Genomic DNA, 27,202 nt, shown 5'->3' with positions numbered 1-27,202 from the left:
TAGAGTAGGGACATTGGGTAATATGCATAAAAACAACTCTTGCAAACATACATTTCATTTTTAACCAATTTTAATCACAAATATTTTGCAGTGCCCTTCTTACATAGCTTGCAACAAAGTTCAGTTTCTTTAAAAACTAATTAAGGTGAATTACAAATAATTTTGGCACACTTAACACACAAAAGTTTCCACAGAGGTTGAGACCAGGAAAGTCCAGACTTGATAGACCTGTGCATGTCATTATGCATGGGAATCTGCAATATACATGAAGTATTATGATGGGAACTAAAACTTATCTTCCGACAATCACCTGACAGCAGCATCTTAGGCTAGTGCATGACAAAGGTTTGCACCTGTAGGGCTCATACATGGATCCTGGGTTTCTATTCCAGATGTCAGTTTGACCGAAATTCCTTCGCACAATACAATATGGGGGTGCTAATTGCTCATCCGTTAGCACCCCCCAGTAGAGCATACAGTATCATGCAATGTATGCTACTGGTTATTCCAGGATGGGCAATAACGGGCAAGTTCGGTCAAACAGACTTCCGGTAGAGAATCATATGTGACATGATCAAGGGGAATGAGTCACATGTCGACCCTGGTCGAAAATGAGTTTTACATATTTTTCTATAGAGGACATTTAGAGCTTTCAGAAACTGAAAACCCTGTGTTGATACGACTTTTCTTTATCAACCGTTGAAAACAATATAAAAGAAAAGAATTTTAACACTTTCTTTGCCAATATCTCAAAATCAATATTAGCGACATCCGACTCATTTCCCTTGATCGTGTCACATATGATCCATGTATTGGTATTTGCAATGCACACAGATTGAAATCAAGCAAGCATTATGAATCAGCACATAATGAAATAGATGTATACCATGGTTCTACATGCATGGCATTTAACAATGACAGAGTCATGTGGATTCTCCTAGTCTCACTTTCTTGGTTAATACAGATCATAAGCACATTTTCTTTCATTTCAGTTAATAGCACAGCTTTTATTTTGAAAGATTTTCCAGATTTGGTGATGAGGACACCCTCAATTGTTTTAAAATTCAGATTTTTACACATTCTGTAAAATAAAAATAACAACATACACTGCCTTTGTATTTGGGAGACAAGTTTTTTGTTTTTGTGTAAGTCCTCTCCAAAAGAAGAAGCATGTTAATAACATTGCTTCCAGATAATTAGTGATCATCTGCTAATTATGACTTTTTCCACTATTTTATTTGATACCAACTTTTGACTTAACTACCTACATGACAACGAGCTGAATTAGCTTATTGCTCCTCAAAAAGGAGGGATTTATGGCAAACAAAATTGAATTTATTTGAGGGGCATATATTTTGAATGCCCCCAAAGTAAAGTAAAAGGCTGAAATTTGTAAGTTAACAAAGCAGGTAGATTTAGATTTTTACACAATCATGTTCTTTCATAAAACCTAAATACCCTTTGATATTTGTGACAAGATTTAATATGCCAGTCAGATTCACTGTTACATCTATTCACAAGGCAAAAAACAAATTTGTCTGGTTGTCCTCCACTGACCACCTGGGACCGACCCTACTTCCTGAGCCTACCCAAAATTTGCATGATTTTTCTTGCAAGTGGGGAAATCCCCAAAACTTTCATTTTAACTGCAAGATAAGACCTATGTAAATATAAATGATATTATTGACTTTCTTGACTCATTTCCTATAAGATCAATATTAAGAAATACAATGCATTCTTTTAGTTAAATGGTTAAAACTGGAAATATATGGCTCCTGCCATCCCACTGGCCTTAATAACTAGCCTTACAATGAGCAATGGTGATAAATGTATAAACACAAACAAACAAAAAACCATTTGGAATCCTTCAGTGTAAAACAAACTGGATCATATACACAGAGATTTCACCCCGTTCCCTGAAATCAAGATGATGGGAAGTTCATAATAGTAAGGTAAGTAACATACCACTTACAATTAACTTTGCTGGACCACTTTATAGAGGCCGTCAGCGTGACGTCATATGCCGCCATCTTGTGGGTACACGCTGTGATGGTCGTTCGATCTGCATGTGTGAACAACAAAATTGCCGCATCAACGCGTGATAACAGTTGCGTGGCAAGCTGCGCCCTGCGCGTAGCGTCCAATGCATGAACACGCAGATCATTTGTACCCACAAGATGGCGAAAGGCTGACGGCCTCTATTCTGTATATTTATATAAACTGACCAATTTTTTCTTTTTCTAAACATGGAAAATACATATCACTTTAATAAACAGTCATTTGCAAAGACAAATAGACATTATACGACATTCTCAATCCAAGGATGATCAGCCTATAAAATTTGACAACACATTACACATTTACGTATACCACAGTAATTACCATAAAACATCTTGATTAAGTCACCAAAGAAATGTGGAAAAATTATACTATATATAGATTTGTTTCTTGTTTTTGCTATGTACATAATATACATTGATATAATATTTGGTTACAATTATATTCTCATCTGAAAGTAATGTACATAAAAAGGACAAATTTAGTATACTGTAACTAAACACATTGGACAAGCTAAAACATGGATCTAAACACATAACTTTATCTGCACCATTGAACATTGTCTTTCAGAAACAGTAATAACAAGGCTGCACACACATATACACCCCTGTCTGTAACAGAATGGAACAATTGCATAATACAAGCTGCACAGCCATACACACAACTCTCTTTCAGAACAAATTGATTGGATTCCTTAAGGCCAGTATATTGAGTCGGACATCATGTGTGTGTTTTGCCGAGGCAAAAATGTGCAGCTACAATAAACCGTCAAAAAAAGTTAACAATGCTAATAATTTGAGCAAAAAACTGCACAGAACAAATAATTGCTGCAGAGAACAAAAAACTGCAGCCGAGAACAGAAAAAGCAGAGAACGGAAAATTGCAGCGGAGAACTGAAAACACAGCGGTTGTCAATGCCACAACACACACAAAAAGCTTAGACTAATTATTCATGTACTGGGGTCCTTGAATTGCTGGCTCTTCAAACCAAAGGTAATTAAGGAATTTAACTTCCACACTAAAATAGCATGGTGTTGATATTAAACTCTTTTATTCTTTTCAACTCACTCAATACAAAGCTGTCCCACGGTGAAGGTTCCTTTTATCTAATTCCAGCACTGTATAACATATATGAACCAAATTTTTGATCTGACATTGCCTATGTTTGTGTTCCAATCATGCAGAACAAAGATTCACAAAACTTTAGTCCTGTACAAAAATGGAGCCTAGAGAAATGTAAACAAAAACAGATTAAACAAGACGGAAGACAATTTGAGAACATATATACTACATGTATATAAAATAAATGAAATGAAGGCTTTGGTACACAAAATCAATTGTGATTGATATCAAATGACTTTTACACAAACAATTCATGTTATAATCAAAGACAGAGATAAAAAGACTTAATCGCGTCTGACGTCATCAAACTTGAGCAGGGTTTGTTTACAAGTGTCGTGATCTTAGATTAATGATGACTTGCTGAAAGCGGCGGTATAATCAGGCGCCTTATTGTTAATTTTACACCTTCAAACATACAAACCATCTCAAAAGTTAGGTCTTTATAGTAGGAAACTTTCTTTCCTGAAGGCACCATGTCAACAATGACTAGAGAGCCTTGTAAAAGTATGTAATTTTTTGCCATTTTCTGCTATTCCTTTTCTCCGATCAGCACCAGATAAACCAGCCTTCCTTTTACGCGCTATTAACCAATCAAGGATTGTAGGGAATGTGATTGACAGTGACATCAGACGTGATAAAGTCTTTTTTATCTCTGTCTTTCATTATAGTATAAGTTGGGATTCTCTAGGTGCCAAACTTCATTAAAACATGAGGTAAGGTCAGGGGTCTCTGGTTCAGAGATGTATTATATGTTTTCATTTCATATATAAAGATAGTTGGATATTCACATAATAAAAATCTAGCACAACATAAGGAATGTAAACTAGAGAGCAACAACAACCATTCCCTCTTTTCTTTCCATTGTTTTCATTTTTTCTCATATTTCCCATTTTTCAGTACTCTTCTTCCTTTCCCCAATTTTCCCACTCTAACCAGAAACACATTGGCTGTGCCACCTTACACTATGTGCAGACCTCTCCCCATTATCATCAATACTGAGTATCTTACATCCCATCAACAAGATAGATTTCTAGGTATACTTATCAAAGATTTGAAGACAAATTATATAGAGAAAGATACTTAAAAGAATAGTGACAGCTAAAACTTACTATAACTAGCTAAACATACATAATTATTATATACTTCTACTTTCAAAATAGTAGGCTTATAGTACTACAAAGATTTAAAAATATGCATTTATGTGAAATCATATGGCACTAAATCAATATAAACCACAGACTGGGAACATCCAGCAATATATTAACAGAAGTGCAAATGGAGAGGTGTCCCAATTGAATGATGTACATAACAGAATGTTATCATGGATACTGTGACCAAAACCTGGTACTGAGGTATTTAATTTGAAGTACCGGTACACAGAATCCAAATTGCTTATAATAGACTACTTTGTATTATTGTCGTAATTTCACTATGACCCGAGTAAATGGCATAGCACTGCTTTGAATAGCAAATTTTGAAAATTATGCCCACTGAAACTGTAGCCAATGACCGTTTCTCAGGAAGCATATCAAAATGTGAGTAGTATAGGGAAACAACATATTTCTTACTTAAGTCAAAGATGCTCAATATATTTTCATTTTCAGCCTTTGCTGACAATTACCAGTGGTGCACTCACAGACCCAGGTTGAGAATCCAATATGTCTGATTCCCTGGACATGGTACCATACAAGGGCTTTACATGGTACCATACAAAGTTTGTATTCTCCTCTAATTTCCTGATTCAAGACAGCTTGGATGAAGTTATTAGCTTTTGTATCAAAAATGTTATGTTCAAATCATTTTACATATTTAAGCTGATAACACAGAACAGGTGTAATTGTACACCATAAAATTGAAATATGAACAATTTTGTTTCGTTTTGGGGGGAAGTTTGTGTTTTTTGACTTGCTTTTGTTTAAACTATTTTATAAAGGTCATTAGTAAAAATATATATATATTTTTCATATTTTGTTTGCTGATTGCATCATAAATTTAGGAGTACATACAGAAAAAGTACAGCTCTTATCTACATATATGAAATTGACTGCTTACCCTTAATTTTTGTGACAAATTGCAACACAGTTGATTTAAAAAATCTAAAACAGCTTTCAATTAAAACTTGAAAATGCTCTCTATAAATGTGTATGTACCTGAAAATACATGATTCAAAAACACTCGTCATGTAACAACATCATAAGAGTTACAGTACTTCAATGGTTGAGATGCAAAACACAATCTACACAATTGGCTACCTTGTGTTTTTGTTATTGTTTTTGTAGTTTTTATTTTATACTTTGAGTAAATATTTCTCTTTTGGATGTATATCAGTATTATACTGTAATTATTGTATTTAGTGCCTCTCAAAAGTTAGCCATAACAAGCATCTCTTAAACTATTAATACACACACAATTACACAAGGCAGTCTTATTCGCCACTGCAGGGATCCACCATCTTGCTACCAAAACAAGCTTCTCCCTGCAAACGCATGCCCAAAATGTGCATTTTTGTTTCCTGCGCTTTTCTAGCAACGAACCAAAAGGCTTTTGCAACGCTTACGTGGTAATTAAAGCACGCGTTTGACAGGCGTATACGCACACGCAGCACACACTTTACGGGTAGAACCTCGTTTTGAGAAGCCTGTGCAATTGGCGAATGGTGGTCTATCCATCATGTAAGCATACACACGTTAGCCTATTTTCAAGACTTCACTGTAGACAACTTAATTTCATAAGCTATATGTGACACAATCTATATGTGACACAATCAGGTCCATGGGGCCAAAGGCAGCAAATTTGAAACTGAGATCAAGTTAAAAAATATGGAGTAAAAAACAATAAAATATATAAGAAAATAGTGATCAAAAAACTTCATAACTTTAGAACCAAGTATGCTAGACCTTTGGTGTTTTCAGTAAATGATAGCCTTTTGAATGTATAATGTAATAATTACAATAACTCAATTTTCAAAAATGCCTTCTTTAGCCCCCATGGACCAGATCGTGTCACATAATTATATTCCCTGATACTAGACTAACTCTGCTTATATGATGGTAATACCTTATGAATATCATGTTTTGATCTCTTTACTAGTTACACCGGTGGCAGCTCACACACAAGGTGTACTCCTGTCGTTAGTTTCAGCTTTCTTCAGACCAGTCTTGCTGAAGCCTGTGATAGAACTGAGCAATGCACCTCGGCCAGCACTTGAGGGTGCTGCTTTATTAGCTGCATGAGTCTGGTTGGATGGCGGTGGTGGTGCTGCACTTGGTGGAGGTGGTGGCACTATCATAATGAAAAGAAGAACATTTTATTTTTTTGTTTTTAATATTAGATATTAACCAATATACTTTCCTTAAATTTTTATAATATTTTGGCATCTCACTGCTTTATTTGAATTGAGTAGCAACATGCTCGTATCACCAAAAATTTAATATTGTTTTGTTTCTCTAATAGCCAGTTCAAAGTTGCATTCCAACCCTCACATATATATCATAATAATGACATTCATTATAATAATGGCCTTTATATTTTTCCCACATGCAAACCACACCACCACTATAGGGTGAACATTGATGGTCAGGCTACCAACATGCCAAAACAAGTACCCTATATTCATAATGAAGAATTAAGAAATAAAAAGATGGAGGTGACTAATACCTGGGGGTACTCAAATTTGGTTTGCTGCTGCGAATTTGAAAGAGGACCCACCAATATACAATTATTTAGAGAAATTTGGAAAAATTGTCTTAGTTTTTACCAGTTTTACCCCAAGATTGAGAGAAATTTCAAAAATTTTGGCTATAGTTGGACAAAATTAAGCTATTTTCAAAATTGAACTATTTCCAAAAAAATGTAGAAAAATGTCTAGAAAAAAAGGGTCTTTGGTATACCAAAAGGCTGAAAATGTTTGCCTATGTTTGCGACATGTCCCCGAATGGTAATTTGTACTGAGTAGCCCCCACCCCGACCAATACACACTTATATCTGTCTAGTGATTCAAGTTCAAATACACTATATTGTTAAATGGATTTGTGCAGGTGCTATAAACAGTTTGGCCAAAATAGCAGGAGGGCAGGCAGATGCTATACGCACAATAGTATACAATGTATCACCTACTAGCATTCGTGTTTGTTTGCTTCTTTGTTTATGGTCGACAATGGACACACGCTCAAATCCATGGAAAATTCATGATCCAGACCTATGCAAACTGCACAAGCCAGGATAGCCTGGCCTATAAAAAGTATGGTGGCCTTTCATAGTTAAAAGGAAGCCAAGATAGGAAGAAATAGAAAGAAGGACTATCAAATGATCAATTTTGCACCTGCCCCTCTGTGCAGAGCCTCTTTTACGCCATCACCCAAACAGCAGTGCAACAGGCCTTTACCAAAAAGAGAAGAGAGTGAGAAAGAGACAGAGAGGGAGAGAAATACAGAAGGTTAAACAAGTGAAGATTTTCTTTTTTGTGTTATTTGTATGCTTATTTGTGCACTGATTGTATGAGAGTGATAAAATTGGGATAACAGTGATGACTAGTAATGAAGTTAATCATTTGAAGACTCTTTTGTGTGTGTCGTATGTAGGCGTAATTATGCACTGATTGTCCAAAAGTGCTCAAATTGGGCAAAACATAAAAGGGGACAAGATTCTCAAAATGACAAGTTCATAAAAGGTAAGCAATCTGATTGATAGTCTCATCCCCCTTTGCTTCAAAACTGAAATTTTTTGCATCAGGAGAAAGAAAGCTCATTTTTTTTAGACAATCAAAATTCATAAGTAATCTGACATAATTAAAAGTGATGCAGATCCTGAATCAAATGTGTGAAAATCACATCGTATCCATCAAAATGAAGTTTTTGCATCAGAAGATCATATTGCTGGAAAATCAAAATTCATAACTAATCAAGCATAATAATTAAAAATGATACAGATGACAGGTCCAAAATCAAATGTGTGAAAAGTACAGTTTTAACAAACTAAGTCATTTAATTATAATATGTTTATAGCTTAGAAATTAAATATTTCAGAAATGGTTACAATATTAAAAGAAAATATAACAAGTTAATGAGATTATGAGAACAGAAAAAAATGCTGTTGATGTTTATTTTGATAACAAAATATAACAAAATGTCATAATTTCATCATGAACACCTGTTTTGTCATCTTGCCATTCCAGCAACTTCAACAAGATATGCATTACAAATGAATTCCAATGAAATTATGTCAAACAGATAAACAAAAGGAAAGAAAATCAAATGTAAACTAAAATGTATCAAGACATGCTAGCCATGATGATAAACAATTAATATCAAAGCATCGTCTACGCAGGTCCTTGAGCAATTTGTTAGTGTTGTTTTAGTCAGACAGAAGTTAGAACCTAACTTATTAAAGAGACATTTGAGCTCCCTTGAAGTTGTATAAGAAACATTTGAAGTTGTGTAAGAGTCATTTGAAGTTGAGTGATTAATAAAATCATTTTCTGAACTTCTTTTATCAGACAGGCAGACTCTAAATTGACATCAATATATTTCATTAAAGTCATAATGTACGATCTTTTTTCAGAATTTACCTTTATTTTTTTCAAAACCGATTTTTTAGCATATTTGTAATACTTACACATGTTCTAACTTAAATCTATGAGCAAACTGTCAAATTCGTCCTATATATAGTAAAACAGGACGATTTTCTGTGGGTCCGACATAAAGTCATAATTTTTAGATTATGACTTTATGTAAACCACGATCATAAACCGTAGTCTCCTACAAAACTAGCTTGTTACGCCCTCCTCCATATGTGGAGGGAGCGTAACCAAACTGGCCGCAGAGGAGACTAACTCTGAGGCCGCACTTTCGCTGTCCTAATCCAAATAGTGCGAGATGTTTCGAGTGATAGAGGTGAAGTTTATGATGTTGTTTCTTTGCAAATTCCCAATGTTTTTCGCGTCCAAATGTATGGGGAACTTTCATAATGATTGCATATTATCATTTTAGAAGAAAAAAAGAAAAATCTAAAAATTTAAAAAGATCATACATTAAGGCTTTAAGCCCTGCCTAGCATTGATGGTATACACTACTTTGGTTTTGCATTTGGTGTATGATAGTACCAAGTATTAAACATGTTAATTATATCATGTTCATATTATGACATGCATAAATAATGACACTAAGACAGAACACACTCAACAAATTTATGCACAAACTTACATAACAGTTGGATTAATTAAGAATATTGTCTGTAAGAATAAATCATTGTTTCATTTCATAGAAAGACACCAGTAAAATTCCACTTGCTTACATTCAGGCATTTTAACAACATACAACTTTTTTTAAGCTGCTGTAGAAATAGCCCAGTTCATAAACCACAAGGTCCCATGAGCAAAAATAAGCTGTGATATTTTGAGCTACAATGTATCTTGGCTCAACAATGTCAAAAGATCTGAGTTGATGTGGAATTGCACTGGATAATTTTAATGAAATATAACAATGAACAGTTAACTATAGTTTCCACCACCAGAAAATAATATAAAACATTATACACATAAATGTAAAACTAAAAGATATGACACAGATATGATATATCACCCCTAAGAAAACCCCTGGTAAGGAAAATTGGAACTAAATTCAAACTACAGCATGCAGATGATGTATTATGGAAGGATGTAACAAAATGGAGGAAAAATCAAAGTTCTGTGTTAGATGGATATGGAGACAAATATATAAATGGTGAGATGAATAAAACTTGTTGCATAACTGGAAACAAACAAACACCTAAATGTGGCAGCCATTTAGCTCACAGAATGGTTAACTAAGTTGGCTATATGGTTAGACGGTTATCATATTAGTACTAGTGTGTTTTGTTAGCATGCATTCGTGACTCAAAAACCAACAACTACAGGATTCACAGCATATTAAGATAACTTTAGTCGGCTGCAGTTTTTGTCAGTTTCTGGTAACAAAATATGAAAGCTATTGCTGATATTGATCACCGTATATTAATTTTGTAATCTGAAAGAACATTATATTTTAGTTTACTATGATTTGAAGATTGGGTCAACTTCATAGTCTTAAAATAAACAGACATGTAATACTGAGATTTGTAAAATTATAAATTTCTTTAAAACCAAATTGGTTGAAGACCCACATCTATAATAACATGCATAATTGCAATGTTTACCGATGAAAACATTAAAATGTTGAATTTTATGATTACAATTAATAATTTGAAGAACAAATTGTAAGCAAATTAGAAGAAAACTGCACCATCGACACTAAGATGAATGGATATGCTTTGCACCCATGAATTACGCACAAAACACACCTAGATGAGAAGGATATAATGCTGAGATGAAGCACGGCCACATGTTAATCTGTTGTTACTCCTTTACTTCGGGCTCTGTAACAAGACAGATCACGTCACTTTAGTACAAGGAACAAAATGCAGTCAGTAAACATGCTGGGTACAGGAAAAGAGAGGGACATGCTCTGTACCATAAGAATCATTTCATTTATAAGTTACAGGTTGTAAACTAAACATCAATAATCATGTGTTTTTTAAATCATGATGACTGATTGAGGGTACAGGGTCTGAGATGGGACATATAATATTCATGAATTGGAGATATGTTGGAAAATATTGTATGGAAGGAATGACATGCAATAACATACACATTCTTTATGTAATTAATAAATTGAATAAGAAACTGTGATGTCACATGTCAGCCATCTTTACATTATGTAACAATCACTACACCTGTTGTACATACACAAAATTTCATTCATGCATGTATTGTACTAGAATTATTCTAATCAATTTGATGTCAAGCTCATTTAAAGTAAAAAGGTTCTGTTTCAAGAGTTATTAAGATCTCAAGCTGGTGTAAAGCTGACAAACTGTTATGTAAACAGAGGTCAAATGTTGTTTTTAAAACATACATTTATACAGTAATGAGAAGTGAAAACATGAGCTAAATCAGCATTCCTTTATTCATACAAAATTGTTCATAACCACATTTGACAATTACTATTATTATGCAAATCAAAGAGAAATCTATCAATCAAGCTTCAAGTCAGTTTGACTACAGGTCGATAAATTGGCCATGCATATGAAAAAACAACTCATATTTTAGGATTAAAAAACCCAAAGATATAGGTTAAACTGTTTCCATAAATAGGAGTACAATTTCTGTTTTTAAAACATGCACCATAAGTTTGCCAACATTAGACACATTAGACAAGGAGCCATCACTACAAGTATTATGTATTTCCCTCAAATACTGACTACAACTGCATTCACACTCACATTGCCTTTGCGTTGCGACCAGTGGCGGGCTGGCAGCACCAGGAATTTTTTTTTGGGAGGGGGTGGGCAAAGTGAATTTCAGAGGAGCATAATCAACAAATTTTGCACAAAATTGCCTCAAAAAGTGGACATTTATGTGATTTTTTTGTTGGGGGGGAGGGTTGCCTCAAAAGTGAGGGGAGCAAGATATTTAAAATGTTTAAAGTATTGTAACTAGATTGTGTTATCACACAGCGTTAAGGACCAGGCGGTGATTTCTTGCAATAGGATATTTGCTTGCACCACATGATGGGAGTCTGAATGCAGCTAATGTGTACTTCATGCAAACACAAGTGCAACATAAAATTGAATCCTGTTGGGCCTAGTAGAAACAACTTGTAACCTAATTTCACACCACTAAATCTTGTTTGCTTGCTTGCTCTTTGTTTGCATTTCTCAATCTATCTCTTATTTAAGGTAACAAATAATTAATAAGGTGAATTTGCACCAAATTCAATTACAATTAATAACAAATTTCCATTACTAATGAGAACTAGCATACATTAATATGGAATTTTGGACCCTACATTCAAGTGGTTCTAAATTTTCAATCAGAATAAAAATATCGGTATGCGTGTCTGGATTACAAATCATTTACAAGTAAACATTACATTTACATGCATAAAGTTGTAAAACAATGCCAACTTAATCAAAGTCATTTCAATGATGACTCAAGTCAACATTGGTGGAAAAGATTAATTGTACCATGTGTAAAAATAAACACTTATCTACATTGTGATTTGTGAAAATTGTAATACTGTGAAAATTTACAACAAACTATTCCTAAAAAGCTCATTTCACATGAATGATGACTGTAGTCATTCTTGATATTATGACTTTTAAAATCACAACCAATTACAACTGTCTACAACGATGACTAGAATCAAAATTGCTAAATATATAACTACTCTTTCCAATTTGATTTAAATCCAAATTGTATCAACTGTTTGAACTTTCAAAACCCACATAAATTATATACTAGTATTATCTTTTTGTAATTTTTCACTTGTCAACAAAGACCAAGTATTTAATGGTGTGATCCTACAGACAAATCATTAAAACATAGATGCTGTCGTGGGTATCCAAAATGACAACTAAATTTAGGCATGCATAACAACCAATCTAGCAACACTTAATGAAGAATTGCAAATATAATTGTCTCACCGCCTTCTTCTTCGTCTTCTTGCACGAGGGGTGCTCTGTGCACTCCCAGTGGGGGTACTAGTGCTGCTTCCTGAAGGGGTGCTTTGAGTGCTTCTACTCTCTTTGATGTTGACATGTGCAGAAGGACAGGACAAGATATAGAAACACTATACAGTGTGAACTTGTCGAAAATCTTGTGTAACATACACAGGACACAATAGAAAAACACTTTAAAGTGTACATTTTGGCAGGACAATTTTGTATAACACTCTGTAAATTAAGACATTGTGTAACTTTAAACAAAGCAAGATAAAGACACATTTTTGCTTGTAAATCTGAGCAGGACAAAATACATAAATGCCATGAATATCAGATATTGGACATCAGACAACTTGCAGATCAACATAGATTTAAAGCAGCCTTATTCTAGGGACATGCAAAACAGAAGCACTTCTTTCCCAAGTAATTAAGAAAATAGCTGCTTTCAATGAAAATGATGTAAAGCTGTCTTCAAAGACAATGATCCAACAATGAAAATGATCCACTTATAACTTGGGTAACTTTTATCCACACAATCCCTTTAATAATTAGGAAACAAAGGCTCGATACTGACATGGTTAGTACAAAGCCTGGTTTTCCTTTGAATCAAATGTTAAGAGTTAACTCTAAATTAGAATTATTGATGTTAGGAAAGACATGCTCATACATGGCTATAAAAGCAAACAATGTCAATATACATATGAACAATATTTTTGTTTTATTTTACTTTTTTTTTTTTTTTTTTTTTTTTTTGCTCTTTTTATTTTATTCCCAAAGAGGTTAAATTTGAGAGTCCAGATTATCTTGGAATGTCATTCCTGGAGGTGTGCCTCAGCATTATTTCCCCAGGCAATTCGCAAACTCCCATTAAAACATGTGCTTGTCTGCATTTTGCTTGTAATATGTCATAGCAATAGTACATGCTAAGCTCTATGCATGCAAACTTTTGTAACACTCAAACAGATTCCAATTATTATTTGATTTCAGGTGTTTGCCAATACATCAGAGGTACACTATTTCAGTCCCTATGCACAACAATTCAATATTGCAGTTGACAACAAGATTTTGAATGGGGTTATTTGGACTTTCTAATAAAACCTCTCTAGACATCTACCTACATCAAAACTTTGAAACCCTACTGTGAATTAACCAAATCAAAACAATTTGTAACTTATTAACTCAATCACACTAAAATCAAACAACTGTAAAATTAGATACGCTATACACAACTATCAAGCTACTAATGATAAGCTAAAATCTTACCTGGCGTAGATGAAGTGGACATTGGTGAGGCTGGTGAAGTTACATCTGATACAGATCCTATCAAAATAAAATGAATCATAAAAAAAATCAGTTTAACATTATCTTGTTAGATAGCTCTTTGCCCAATCCTTAGTTTCATAATAAAGAATTGTAGAATTCTTGATTCAGGAGCAAAATATGTACCTTTTCCACAATACTTTCAAAATAACAAGGCAATGCTTAGGCCTATTCATTAACCCAAGAATTGACCTACAGGCTGACAGTAAAGCTGCTCAGTTGATTTATTGAAAGTGATATTCTTGTCCTTTATCTCTCCACAAAAAGCAACCATTTCAGCAAACCAAATTTGCCACTAAAAGCCTTTGTTATACACTCCAATAACCAAAGTTAGGAATGAAGTAAAGCAGTCAATTTCAGAACTTAGAAATTAACTTACATTTATCAAAAATGGTAAAAAATTAAAAAAGGTGATTTAAAATAAGGATAAAAAAACCAATTTGATTGAAATTGTGATTTAATGATTTAAATTGTGCCAACCCTGCCAATAACCATGGAATAATGTTTGGTCATTTTCTTTGGTGCACCACATACACATTTCAAGCTGCACACCACTTAGGACACCCTCAACCATCTCAAATGGCACAAGCATCACCATTTACAGATGTTTGTTCTCAATTGATGTAATCCTACCATTTGCAGTAGAGCCACTTTCATCTGATGCAGCGGGTGAGACAGGTTGCTCTGATATGGTCTGTTGTTGTGACATTCTCTTCTTAGCTGATGCCCTCTTTCTTTTCTTCTTCTCCTCATCTGAGTAGTGGTGAGCTTGTGCTTTATTCAGTCTTCTGTAAGATGCAATCTAAACACAATCAAATCCAGTGGAATTTAATACAAGCTCTGCGGCAGGCCTTATGTAATCTTTTAAATATATAATATCTTACAATTTTCAGTGTAATTTAAATATTTAAATAATTTTTTGTCATGTACTTTGCTGCAAATATTAAGTTTTCTATATCAGGTGACATTCTTCAATTCCTCAGTTGCAAAGAATGTTAACAATGTGAGCTTAAAGTTCACAACAAGAATCACAACATGAATGTATCTTACTATAAATAGGGGAATGTTGTATGTATGTATGTGTGTGTGTGGCATATGTAAAAGGCTCCATCAGTTTCAATCCAAATGTCGCCAAATTCATACGGGAGATCAAGGAATATACGGGAAATGGACTGGACTTTATTTGGTTGAAATCGGTCAAGAATTGGCTGCAAAAACAGTGAAAATATGGGTAAAAACGGGGTTTTTGTTATGAAAAACTGCAACTTGCAGGCAGCGCGTCAGCACCGCGTGCGTGATGCGCACTACGCCAATGCGCGGCGTAAACGGCGCAGAGCCACGCGACTTGCGAGCCAGAGACCAGTGGACATGATAATACAGAAAGAAGGACAAATAAATAAAAAATTAGGACAAAAAGGTATATGGACGGGTCACTGGATTATGATAACGGATGAACACTTCCGCATACACGCTATGAGAGGACGTAATAAATACGGGAAAAAGATGTGTGTTGTATAACCAACATGAAGCGGTACTATGAAGAAAAATGAAATTAAAATGACAAAAGAGGTACGAGTAATAGGCCAACGGGTTAAAGTAACTACTGAAACGGGAACGAAACAAAGAAGGAAAGAAACTAATCAGGAAATGTAAGAAGAAAAAAAAAGAAGCTAAAATAATGAGAACAGAATTAAATAAAAAAGCAGCAAATAAAATAAGAAGGTAAAAGGAAATGTAATAAAGAGACAGATTTATATAAATAAAATATACCTTTCAATGATTCTACCTGTTCAGTATTTCTTCCTGTTATAGTGAAAGCTCACATTTACCGTACTCATCTAGCGGGTATCCCGCTAGTCAAAATAAATCAAACAGAAATACAAGGAGGAAGGAAACACATATTGTAGGTAAAGGTGAAGGTTCAAGTTTATGTTCACAGGCTAAAGTACCCAGATCTATTTCAAAAGGCTGGAGCCAGACCTCAAATGATACGCTGTGGTGGAGTTGCCATGCCACCTGCACAGTAAGTCTGTTTACCTTGTCAACATGAGCCAGTACCCATTTATACACCTGAATGGAAAGAGGCAACAGGTGTTTAGGTTAACAGGCTTGGCTATACGTGCACAAAATGATGGCTCTTCAAAACCACAAGAACATGAGTCAAAGCCCATACTGCTGAGCCTCCGTGCCAAAAAAGAAGTCATATTCATCAAGCAACCTTTACCTGTTTAGCATCTTCTTTGAGTCTCTTCTCAACTCCACTCTCTTTAGCTACTTTGAGTGGATCCTTCAGTTTACTGGATACTCTCAGCTGGATACTGGACAGGTTGCCAACAGGAACATCAGCAAACAACCTGCATAATAATGTCAATTAAGTATGTGTCAGGTGTTGCATTTATTTTGTGTGTCTAGTAAGGGCATGCAAAATGCATTTGTCGGAAAGCAAATATTTTTGAATGTTTTGAAATCAGTAAAACACCTCATCTCCTTGTAGATTTTCGAAGAGATGATATGGATATTAGAATCAGTTCACTTTCCTCAAATACTGCAGCTTGATAACTAGTTAAGACCACTGCAATTTCACCAAATTTCAGATCAGCATGTTATTTCCAACATGTATACTTATGCTTGACTTCCAGAGAGAAACATTAAGCGCAGTATTGTTGTATAATATTTGGTGCTGATAATCAAGATAAAATTCACTGTCACCCAGTTGTTTGTTGTTGATTTGCTGTACTCACTGATCATTATGTACAAAGTTATGTTATGATTTATAATGCAATGGTATTATAATGGGCTGATATGTAATTTATGATTTGAAGTTAAGACAAAGAACTAGTAATAGCCAATCTGACATCTCCTTTTTAACTCTTTGGATTGTGGTTTAAATTTCAAACTTACGGATCAGCCAATAGATCATCAATTGTAGGCAGCTTGGTCTTAAGTGGTTCGGTGTTGAGTATTGATTCTAGTACAGATTCTGAAATGGAACCACAAATTATCAATTGCCCAAATTCTCTAAGAAATAAATAAAACCTCTAAGAAATGAAGCTAGTTTTGTGCAAGGTTCAAACCCTAGTGACTTGAAAGTAGGCAATTGCAGTTCAGCTAATAAACTAAATTACACTTATTTACACAAGAAGTAATGATGAGTGATGTAGGTCTGGAGACCTTTTCTTCTGGTCTCTGTAGTCAAAGATCTCAGATCAAAGCGGTATCAGTATCTAGCTCAAGACCTTCCAAGACCTGGTAGTTGTTCCACTCTATTCACAGAGCTTATAAATCACAGGATACTGTAGTAATTGCATATAAATAGGTACAAATCTTTTGAAACTGATATGTTGGGGAGGTGGTTCTTATTAGGAGAGGGCACTAATTATTAGGGCATATATATACCGTATTGGTCCGAGTATAGTCCCACCCGTTTTTTATGTGGAAATTTTTCTTAATTAGGGGTGGGATTATACTCAATTTCTAAAAAAAAAAAAAAAAAAAAAAATTTTTTAAGTTTATTTTTTTTCCGGTTTTGGAGTGTCCCTGGACCTAGACCTAGATGCTAGGATCATTCATTGTTGACCTAAAAAAAAAAAAAAAAAAAAAAAAATTGAAATTTCAAGATGTTTTGTATTTTTAATATGAAAATTGATACTTTGTTTTCATGTCATACTCTATTAATGATTTCAAAATGCATTCAAATTCAATGCATTTGAAATCATTAATAAAGTATGACATGAATACAAATTGTCAATTTTCATATTAAAAATACAAAATATCTTGAATTTTTTTTTATTTTTTAGGTCAACCATGAATGATCCTTTTTTTTTTTTTTTTTATTTTTTGAAAAATGGGGGGTGGGATTTTACTTTAACGTGGGACTATACTCGGACGAATACGGTAATAACTAATTTGAGCATACTTATGGGTGCTGGCACTGTATGGGGAAAGTCATCCTTCGATGGTGCATTAAGTGGGCTTCCAAATGTCATCTCAAATAGCACATGCCCAAAACAATACACGTCTACTGCTTCTGTCGTCTGCAGGAGAAAATTGAAATAAGATATATGTGATGTGATATGTAAAAACCCTCCACATGTCTTATTATCCTATCCTTGTTTTATAAAGATAATAAAAGCTAAAACTATTTTTTTATTCTTTGCTTAAAATTTTTGATGTTGAAGTCACAGGTACAGGTGCAAAATGAAAACAGTTCTAAAAAGAGTTTTAAATTTCTACAATTTAACTCAAAAATTAAAAAATGTCACAATGTAAAGGGTTTTCACAGATCACATCACACTTGTTTAGTTTTGGTTATTTATAATTAAATCATTTTTACAAATATTACCTTTCAGCAAATTAATGAAAGGAGGATGGTCCAATCAACAACCTTACCCCCAGATTTTCTCCATTCAAATAGATATCGGTATGTCAGTGGAAAGCCTATATTTTTCTCATTGACCCTGTAAAATATGCTGATGACAGATATTTTGTTTGGAATTTGTAAGCCCAAATGTGTCAAAAGTGTTTTAAGCCATTCATTACTCATACAGTCTCCTACTTGGCCTTCAAACCCACATTTTTGGCTCTCATAACAAAATAAATCAAAATACCGTCACAAAATATTATTTGTATAAAAAGCCTCTTATAGGTATGGTATCTTTACAGAGACTAACATACATTTGTTCATTCTTATGTAACATTACCACTGAATTAGAGAACATAGACTACACAAGTTTTGACAACAAGGTTGTATGCCAACATGTCACTGAAATATATTAGGGCTCTTTTTTAAATTTCTTTACACAGGAAGGTGTGCGCCATCCTGCAGCTTTCCTGTGCTAGCCTTCTTTTGTTAAAATCCTGTGTGATTATAACACTGCAATTAGCCACTTCACTGACTTAAATTAGGAGCGTGCTTTCCTGACCGAGCTTTCCTAAGGCGCGCGCTTAGCGAGGGAATCCTGCCTTCTTTCTGTGTGAAAACGTGGTAGGGTATTTCAATATGAGCCCTTAAGGGGGTACTACACCCCTGTGGTAAATTTGTGACTATTTTTGCATTTTTCTCAAAAAATAATAACACACTGGTAACAAAAGTTTTGTATAATATTGGGGCAAGGAATCCAATTACTACACTGAAATTTCAGTGACTCAAGACAAGCGGTTCAGTATATATGATAGGAAATGAGGTACATCCTAGCGGTACCTTATTTCTTATCATAAATAACAAACCGCTTGTCTTGTGTCTCTGAAATTCCAGTCTAGTTATATACATAACTTTTGTTACCAGCGTGTTATTAGAAAAATGCAAAAATATACACAAATTTATCGAGGGGTGTAGTACCCCCTTAAGAAACTTGATACAATATGGTAAACTTATGCAATGTCAAACAAATGGATAGACCAACTTACAATGACTTTCTTGAACTGTATGATGTACTCTCTATAATAGGATGGCAATCCAAGCACTGAATTCTCTAAATCAAGTAACCTACAGGTGTTGCCTTCCAACATAATGTTGCCAGTATGTAGATGGCCATACGGGATGCCCTTCTCTTGGAGAAATTTCAGTGCTACATGTACATGAAACAAAACAAAAAGAACAAAAACATAGAGGGGAATTATCAAAATGGTATCCTGATCATTTCTGTCAAATTGCAAATAAGCTTAATAATAGATAACTTTGATGATAAAAAGCATACAGCATTGGGACTCTTGTTCATATAGTTACATGTAGGTGCAGAGTAGATTGTATTAATCACATTTATGACAAACTAGCTAATTCATACTTATAAAGCAGTGATTTACTTACACACTGTGTGACATCTTTACTGGTGAGCTCCCAACCAAACCCCTGATCTCTTCTCCTGGCATGAAAATTCACTTTTAAGACAGTGAACCAATAAGGCCACATTTTCAGGGTTAAAATATGGAAATATTTCTTACAATACATGAGTATTTTCAGTTGCAGTGAATTGCAAATTCCCATCAAAGTCGCTGACAAGGTCCTGTTCAGTTTCCCCAGCTATCTTGTGTAAGCCTATCCCTTGTGTGCCCCCTGCCCAAATCCCTGTCAGTGGAGTTGCCTATCTACTCATAGGTCAAATAAATTTTGACTAGAAGATTTGTTCTGAATCATATACAAATTTTTTTTCAAAAACTTTGTATGATATTGTTTTTGTAGCATAATAAATCTACACATTTCACAATCTGTCCTTACACATACTTACTTCTAGGATTTGTCTACCAAATGTCTTGATATTCATCATGTTAAATTGAGTTGTATGTTTGGGATGGCAGTACTTCTTCAAAAAGTGATGCTTGGGTTTAGCCTGAAAAATGTAAAGGTTTGTAAACTTGTATTACATAGTATAAAATCAAATCATAGTGTGTTATGGCATATTGCAAGAGTTATAATGGTTTGCATAACACATCACTGAAGCAATTTCAGGGTGACATACTGGAAGGTCCACATTTGATTTTGAAAAACTTAAGTTAGAATTGCTTTTGCACTGACAATTTGTAAGGTTATCTGTTAGTAGCCCCACTGTTTAGACTTATACCAAATTTATTGACACTCTCTTTTCACTCATCATATACAGTAATAGAATGCATAATATACACAAATCATAATACAATGAATGAGAGTGAGGAATCACAGAAAAGACCACAAGGAGGCCTGAACGTCTGTGAACCCATGTTTGGTAAATTCATCATTGGACATGGCAGTAGATTGCCAGTTCAATGAATAACTAACAACAGGCTGCCACATCCTGATATGAATTTACCTATGAAATACAAAATAGAAAAATAAACAAAGATAATGATTATAATGTTGATGACACATGCAGCTGATAATACCTTTATACCCCTGGAAACAACATAGCTTAAGGGGTACTACACCCCTGTGGTAAATTTGTGACTATTTTTGCATTTTTCTCAAAAATAATAACATACTGGTAACAAAAGTTATGTATATTATTGGGGCAAGGAATCCAATTACTACACTGATATTTCAGTGACTCAAGACAAGCGGTTCAGTATATATGATAGGAAACGAGGCACATCCTAGCGGTACCTTATTTCTTATCATAAATAACAAACCGCTTGTCTTGGGTCACTGAAATTCCAGGGTAGTAATTGGATTCCTTGCCCCTATAATATACATAACTTTGTTACCACTGTGTTATTAGTTTTTGAGAAAATGCAAAAATAGACACAAATTTATCGAGGGGTGTAGTACCCCTTAACAGGTCAATTTACCTCAAATTCAAACATGTCTCATTTATCTTATTTTTAATGAATAGGCAGGAACAACATGGACGAGACTGACTGATCAGATCATGAATAGACAACAACACACCTTGCATATAAAATCCCTGAGTGTGCCTGTAGCATGGAATGTACGAATGGTAAACCCTCCTGTCTCATTGGCTGTAGCGAATGTCACAGGATAGATGAACGGATGCTGGATGGTGGGTAGCAGCTTCATAATGGCTAACAAGTCTTTATCATTCAGGACCTTGTCAGGGCCGTAGGCACTCTACCAAGAAAATAATTATACACAAAGATTATATACATAAAAACACAATTGTACATAAAGATGTGACCATCAATTATACATCTATATTGTTTGCTGCTCTCTTATTTTCCTTCTTTCCCATACTGACCCTTTTTCTTAAATCTTTACTTCCTTTTCTATCTAATCTTACCAATTTTCATATGAATCATTCTTCAAGAGTATTCTGACATGGTGAAATATATGGTGTAATAAAATCTCATTTCATTCCATTCCTTCCACAGACAATCTTTAAATAGCCACTTACCCATGCTAGCACTTGTTTGACTTTGGGTTGATCTTTAGGTTTGACTAAGAAATAATTTCTTCTGATTCTCCAGCCTATATCTTTCAATGGCTCTACCACTTCCCAGAAAGGTTCTGATCTAAACAACATTGACACATGCTGTAGGGCTGCTTCTGTAAATCAAACACACATTTGACAAGTTTGATGTCTAGTTAGTGTGAAAATATGTTATTGAATGTACATACATTTTACATTGGGCATATATCCTGGCATCAAGGCTAGAATACATTTTTGAAATCAGGACAGGAGTTACTTTTTGTCACAAGTTGCACATGTTTCATTGGGAATTTAGGTGAACAACATGCTTCCAGTACTTAAAGTTGATTTTTCACTCTAAGGAGCTAACCAACAATTATTAAAATAATCCTACAAAGAATCTAGTATTTGAGGGAGGGAGGGGTTGAATCTGCTACAGATTGGGGGAGGGAAACTAAAAACTAACCAAAACTACTTATATTTATAAGGCTTTTTTAATTTTTTGGTTTGTTCCCTGAAATTCATTCCGATATTTCAATAATTGCAGTTACACTAGGATTGCCAGTATTATTAATCTACCAGGACACAATTCATGAGCCTCAACTTGTGCACCTCTAGAATGAAATAAAAATGTGTTGGTACAAAAACTCATACTCCACAACATGTAGTCAATTTTGGAGCTATGATTGCTGAATGGAAAAACTGCCGGGTATCTTGTGGATCCAACAATCTCTTGATGTAGTAGCTCCCTAACATTAAATCATTTTGGTCCATTAATAATACTCACCCTGCATCTCGGCCGGGTATCTTGTGGGATCCAAGAATCTCTTGATGTAGATGCTCCCTGACATCAAATGATGTATCAAAACCAGCTGGAGATATTTGTGTAAGGCTTGTTGTCTCTCTGCGATGAATTCTCTATCCATGTTACCAAACACTTTCTTTGGCGGTAGCGGCAAATCCATGCCACACACTTTAAGTTGGTCATTTAGACTATCAAAATCACTATACCTTCTGTTAATCTGTGGGTTGAATTTGAAATGAAGGTCTAGTTAATACATTTGTATACTTGGCATAAATTGCATTAAAAAAACACAGGCCTGCAAACATGTGAATTCACAGAGAAGACAGAAAAAACTTTCATGTTGGCATTTTTGGAACATTAATACATAGGTATTCGGTACGGTACATATTCACATACGTACATGTATGCTCAAAATATATCCTCAAATTGACAAACATGAAAAGAACTTTTAAAAATAAAATCAGATATTATTCAATTATCACCTGATAATGGAATCAATTTTTATACAATTGACAGCCAATTTTCCTTAATTAAATTTTTGTGTGTAAAGGGTGCAGGCAAAGCAAGTGCTAATTAGCTTTTTCAACACACCAATCAATCAACATGGTGTCAACCTCATTGCATCCATGTTACAAATTGCATGTAGTGCTTACCTGCCAACTGTTTTCAGGTACTGGACCTCTTTGAACTCGGATAACATAATCCTGTAAGAGGAAATATCAATTGATCAAATAAAGCCATGCATGATTATCACATATGTGCTGAATTTACAGATTCAATGTGTATATAATTTGACTGTCAAGTGTCACGTCCAAGTATTGGCTATCCTTTTTGTAAAAGGGCACAGAATTTGTGGTGTATTAGGGATAAATGAGCTTTGTTCCATTATCTTGGCCTTCTGCATGCATAGGCAGCAAATAATAGAGAGTACAAACAGTGTTCGATTTACCACCTGCACGCCTGCACAAGTATATATAATGCAGGTGACTTTGATTCTGTGCAGGTAACTTTTCAAATGTACCCGCACAAGTGCATGTAGAATGTTAGTCGTAAATTACACAGTTGGAACCAGAAACATACAATGTGCCTCTAAATCAAAGAAGTACATGTGTAATATAAATATCCCTAATATGAAATTACACCAATTTTTACTTTTCATCTGTAAAAAAGATGATTAGTGTCACGGCACAAACTTCTTATTTTATATGGTTAAATTGTAATGCGAGTTACTTTTCGCTTTGTGCAGGTAGATTTTCTATGTTACCTGCACAAATGCAAGTAACGCTTTTTTGGTAAATCGAACACTGAGTACAGAAATCTACAACGATCAAGAAAGGGTGTGCAATATCATGCCTAACAATGATATCACAGTATAATTTTTCAACTTGTAGTGTGTTTCATTATGAAACGTTCTACAAACGTATAACCTTTAATAGGCCTAACAATATAGTGCTTACCCAACATTTAGGCCAAAATATTATTAAAACAAATTAACCAATTTAACCAACACTCGTTTAGGCCTAATGTTAAAAAAAAAAATACCCTGATTCTGTGTGGGTAGGCCTATAACTTCACACCATCTATTGGACCCTACTGTCGTAGGACTACTTTGGGGAGTGGGTCCAGGTCCGTTATCAGTGGAAGCACGCTGGCATTTGGTTTGTACATGTTGCATTAAATATAGAAGCGGCCACTTTTTTTTGCGCTCAGCAAACATTATTTTGTGGCCCTAGTATCGCCGGTGCGCAAAAATAGCATTGACACGCACAACACGCATCGTTCTCTGCGATGTCTGCAACACAACGACGAGCACGACGCGGAGTACGCACGCGTTGAAAACAGGCGCAATAGTCAAGTCGAATCGGGTGACGACGGAAAAACCTTAATAGAGGTAGTAGCTCTGCACAACGGTATGGGATGAAGTGTATCATACAAAAAGCTAGTGCAACGCAATTGCATGATTTCAATTAGAGTTTGCACTAAAAAATGCAAGGCTCCTGTAGCTGAAATAGTTGCATGTTTGTCATAATATTAATTACACAGCTTCTTGTACTTCTTGGCTAAACTCCTATGCTTGAAATTGTAATTAATTAGGGGTTCATTCATATATTTTCATGACTGAACGGTTGATTATGCCAAGCGGCCCAAGGGCATAAACAACCGTTTAGTCATGAAAATATATAAATGAACCCCGTTCATACATACCAGAACATTTTGGGATTCTTATTTCATCAAAATAATAACAAAAAAGTTACTAAAATGCACGATTTTCCTGCACTTTTCCTACCCGGCGATCTAACATCCGGGACACCGGGCATAAACGCTGTTTATGCCCGGCTCTCGACCAATCACGCGCGCTGTTACATAGCGTGTATGTATGAATACTCCATTATCTATCCAGAATAAATAAAAATTCATTAGCACATGATCCACATCGGCGCACCCAAACTGAGATGACACTTCTGTGCAAACTTAAATAGGGCAGCACCAATACGAAAATGTCATACCGATTAATGATGTGTCTGTTTTGCCCGGTTTTTTAAGTTTGCATTGCGAACTAAGGGTAACATTGCCTACAACATATCAAAAAATACTTTTTTTTGTCAATTTTTGTCAATTTTGACCATGTTAAAGGAGGATTTCGTGATCCTAGCATCCTCTTTTTATGACATTTTTCAGTAGATATCCACGAAAAAAACTTATTTCCAAAATTTCAGTTGATTCCGATTTTGCGTTTGCGAGTTATGCATGATTATATGTGTCATTACACTGCTCCATAGACAATGTGTTGTAATTTCGTTCTGGTGCACCAGAACGAAATTCAAATTTGGCGATATTTTTGCTAAAGCGAATTAATCTGCAAGAAATATATAGTACATAAACATTATGTAGCCAGAGGTTTCCAGTGATATAAAAATCTCAACTTGTTTTGGGAAAAGTGGGGGGATGAGTAGTACAAGGAACTTATACGATGTCCTCATTCACAAACTGATACTATCTGTCCATCGTATAAGACTGTTACCGCACGGCAACTGGTTGAAGGAATATTACACAGTCAAGAATAGGCTCCATCATTTTTTTGTTCTGAACCCTCCCAGTCTCCCAAAATATCAAAACATCAAAAGCGTTGCACTTATACTTACTTAAGACTGTCCTTTTTCATATAACGCAGACAAAGTAGGGCCAACTTGCCCAGAAATGGTCAAATTTTGGCAAGAAATATCTCTGTGTAATCCTATGTAAGTCCCATATCACATTGTTATCGGCGATCGAGGTTTTTTTTCTTTCTGAAGTTTGGTTGGTACCCACCAGCGTCATGCATGTGACGTGACACGGCTAAAATAAGCGACCGGGAATCGGGGATCGTTAAAACGTCAACAAATTTCAAAACATAGAAAGCAGTAAACTTATTGGCGAGCGGTCCGAATTTTGAGCCATAAGTTTACGTGGTGAACTAGGGGATGAGGCTGTGGATCACGAAATGCCCCTTTAAAGTTGTCAAATTACACCCCCTTATGACATGCGACCATATGATAATCAGTGGTGCCAGGCCTAGTAATAATTTAATATTTATAATAATGTATTAATTAAGGAAAAATTATGTCGCATAAGTTTTGGCGATACATTTCAGGCTTCCCAACGACCCTCCCCCTTTTTTGGTCATTCAAAACAGTAAAAAATACCGTACTAAACTTTAGTTTAAGCTTACTTACAATATGTGTCTGTACATTCTGTGCTGCCTCGATGGCACACGTCAGGGGAATAGTGTCATCGAGATCTACCTTCATAGACTTCCTTTTCTCAAATACAGCCATAGTTAAGTCTATTTAATGCTGTTTCGAGATATTTTTCATCAGCGTTTTTTTTCCCGAAATCTGTTTCAGTAGGCGGACATGTTGACGATAATGATTACTAAATAGAAACACGGCAATCATTTGGGAAATTCCCTTTTTAATAACCATAAATATCATATTGGACGGAATAATGAAATTCTTCTACTTTGGATTGTCTTTATTATACTAAATATTAATATGGGTTACTATTTTTACACAATTATTTGAAATGCATATGTTTAACTCGGGCTAAATATAGATAATTTTTTACAAAGTTTAGCATCACAGATTTAGTAGGTCAATCAGCTGATACAAAGGTCAAACCAAACCATGATTGATCATCAATCAGTCACACACACACACAGTAGTGCCAGTGACCAGTGATTGCATTATTGCATGTGGACATGTACATGGCATTGACAGTTTTAAATGACCATGAAGATACATGTATTTTTATTTTTTGCAATATATTTATTTAGGTGAGTTTAGTACAGTACAACTTGATGCACAACATAATGACACAAGAATTTGAATTTTCAATTTAATTAAAAGAATAGTTATAATAGTGTAACATTTCCATAAGAAATAACATTGTATTTTTGGTTCACAAAATGTTAGTTTTCACTGTCAGATATGTGCCAGGATAATGTTTGATTTTGGCCTGAACAGAGATGTAGCGCCCGCGCCCGACACATCATATGGCCCCAAGTTGT

The 27,202-nt window shown here is 34.8% G+C and overlaps 1 protein-coding gene across 4 annotated transcripts; it reads right to left on the bottom strand.

The window, feature by feature from the left end:
* Window positions 1–678: 678 nt before the first annotated feature.
* Window positions 679–26,550, bottom strand: LOC140149051 (PX domain-containing protein kinase-like protein). 4 transcript variants are annotated; one of them, XM_072171205.1, is made up of 15 exons: window positions 26,370–26,550; window positions 23,310–23,360; window positions 22,639–22,873; window positions 21,837–21,988; window positions 21,374–21,553; window positions 20,242–20,342; window positions 19,423–19,585; window positions 17,933–18,050; window positions 16,918–16,996; window positions 16,241–16,370; window positions 14,650–14,818; window positions 13,960–14,016; window positions 12,679–12,778; window positions 10,495–10,569; window positions 6,341–6,462 (listed from the first exon to the last, which is right to left on the bottom strand). In XM_072171205.1, exons 1-14 carry the CDS (start codon window positions 26,469–26,471, stop codon window positions 10,539–10,541), a joined length of 1,668 nt encoding a protein of 555 aa, XP_072027306.1. In that variant the 5' UTR covers window positions 26,472–26,550; the 3' UTR covers window positions 6,341–6,462; window positions 10,495–10,538. The 4 variants fall into 4 exon arrangements, 3 of the variants coding, with proteins under 3 accessions (XP_072027305.1, XP_072027304.1, XP_072027306.1); XM_072171204.1 differs by lacking the exon at window positions 10,495–10,569 and having other exon boundaries at window positions 679–6,462; XR_011858553.1 differs by lacking the exon at window positions 12,679–12,778.
* Window positions 26,551–27,202: the final 652 nt, after the last annotated feature.

This window comes from Amphiura filiformis, chromosome 3, assembly GCF_039555335.1.
Source record: "Amphiura filiformis chromosome 3, Afil_fr2py, whole genome shotgun sequence".
Lineage (NCBI taxonomy): Eukaryota > Metazoa > Echinodermata > Ophiuroidea > Amphilepidida > Amphiuridae > Amphiura > Amphiura filiformis.
This window is presented reverse-complemented; position numbering and strand designations above follow the sequence as displayed.

Excerpts from the sequence above, each read along its gene's own strand:
- LOC140149051 (XM_072171203.1), bottom strand. The coding sequence starts at position 26,471 with ATGGCTGTATTTGAGAAAAGGAAGTCTATGAAGGTAGATCTCGATGAC. Across the intron at positions 21,989-22,638 it reads ATACCCGGCCGAGATGCAGG|AAGCAGCCCTACAGCATGTG; the intron begins GTGAGTATTATT and ends TTTGATTTACAG. Across the intron at positions 21,554-21,836 it reads TCAAACAAGTGCTAGCATGG|AGTGCCTACGGCCCTGACAA; the intron begins GTAAGTGGCTAT and ends TTTTCTTGGTAG.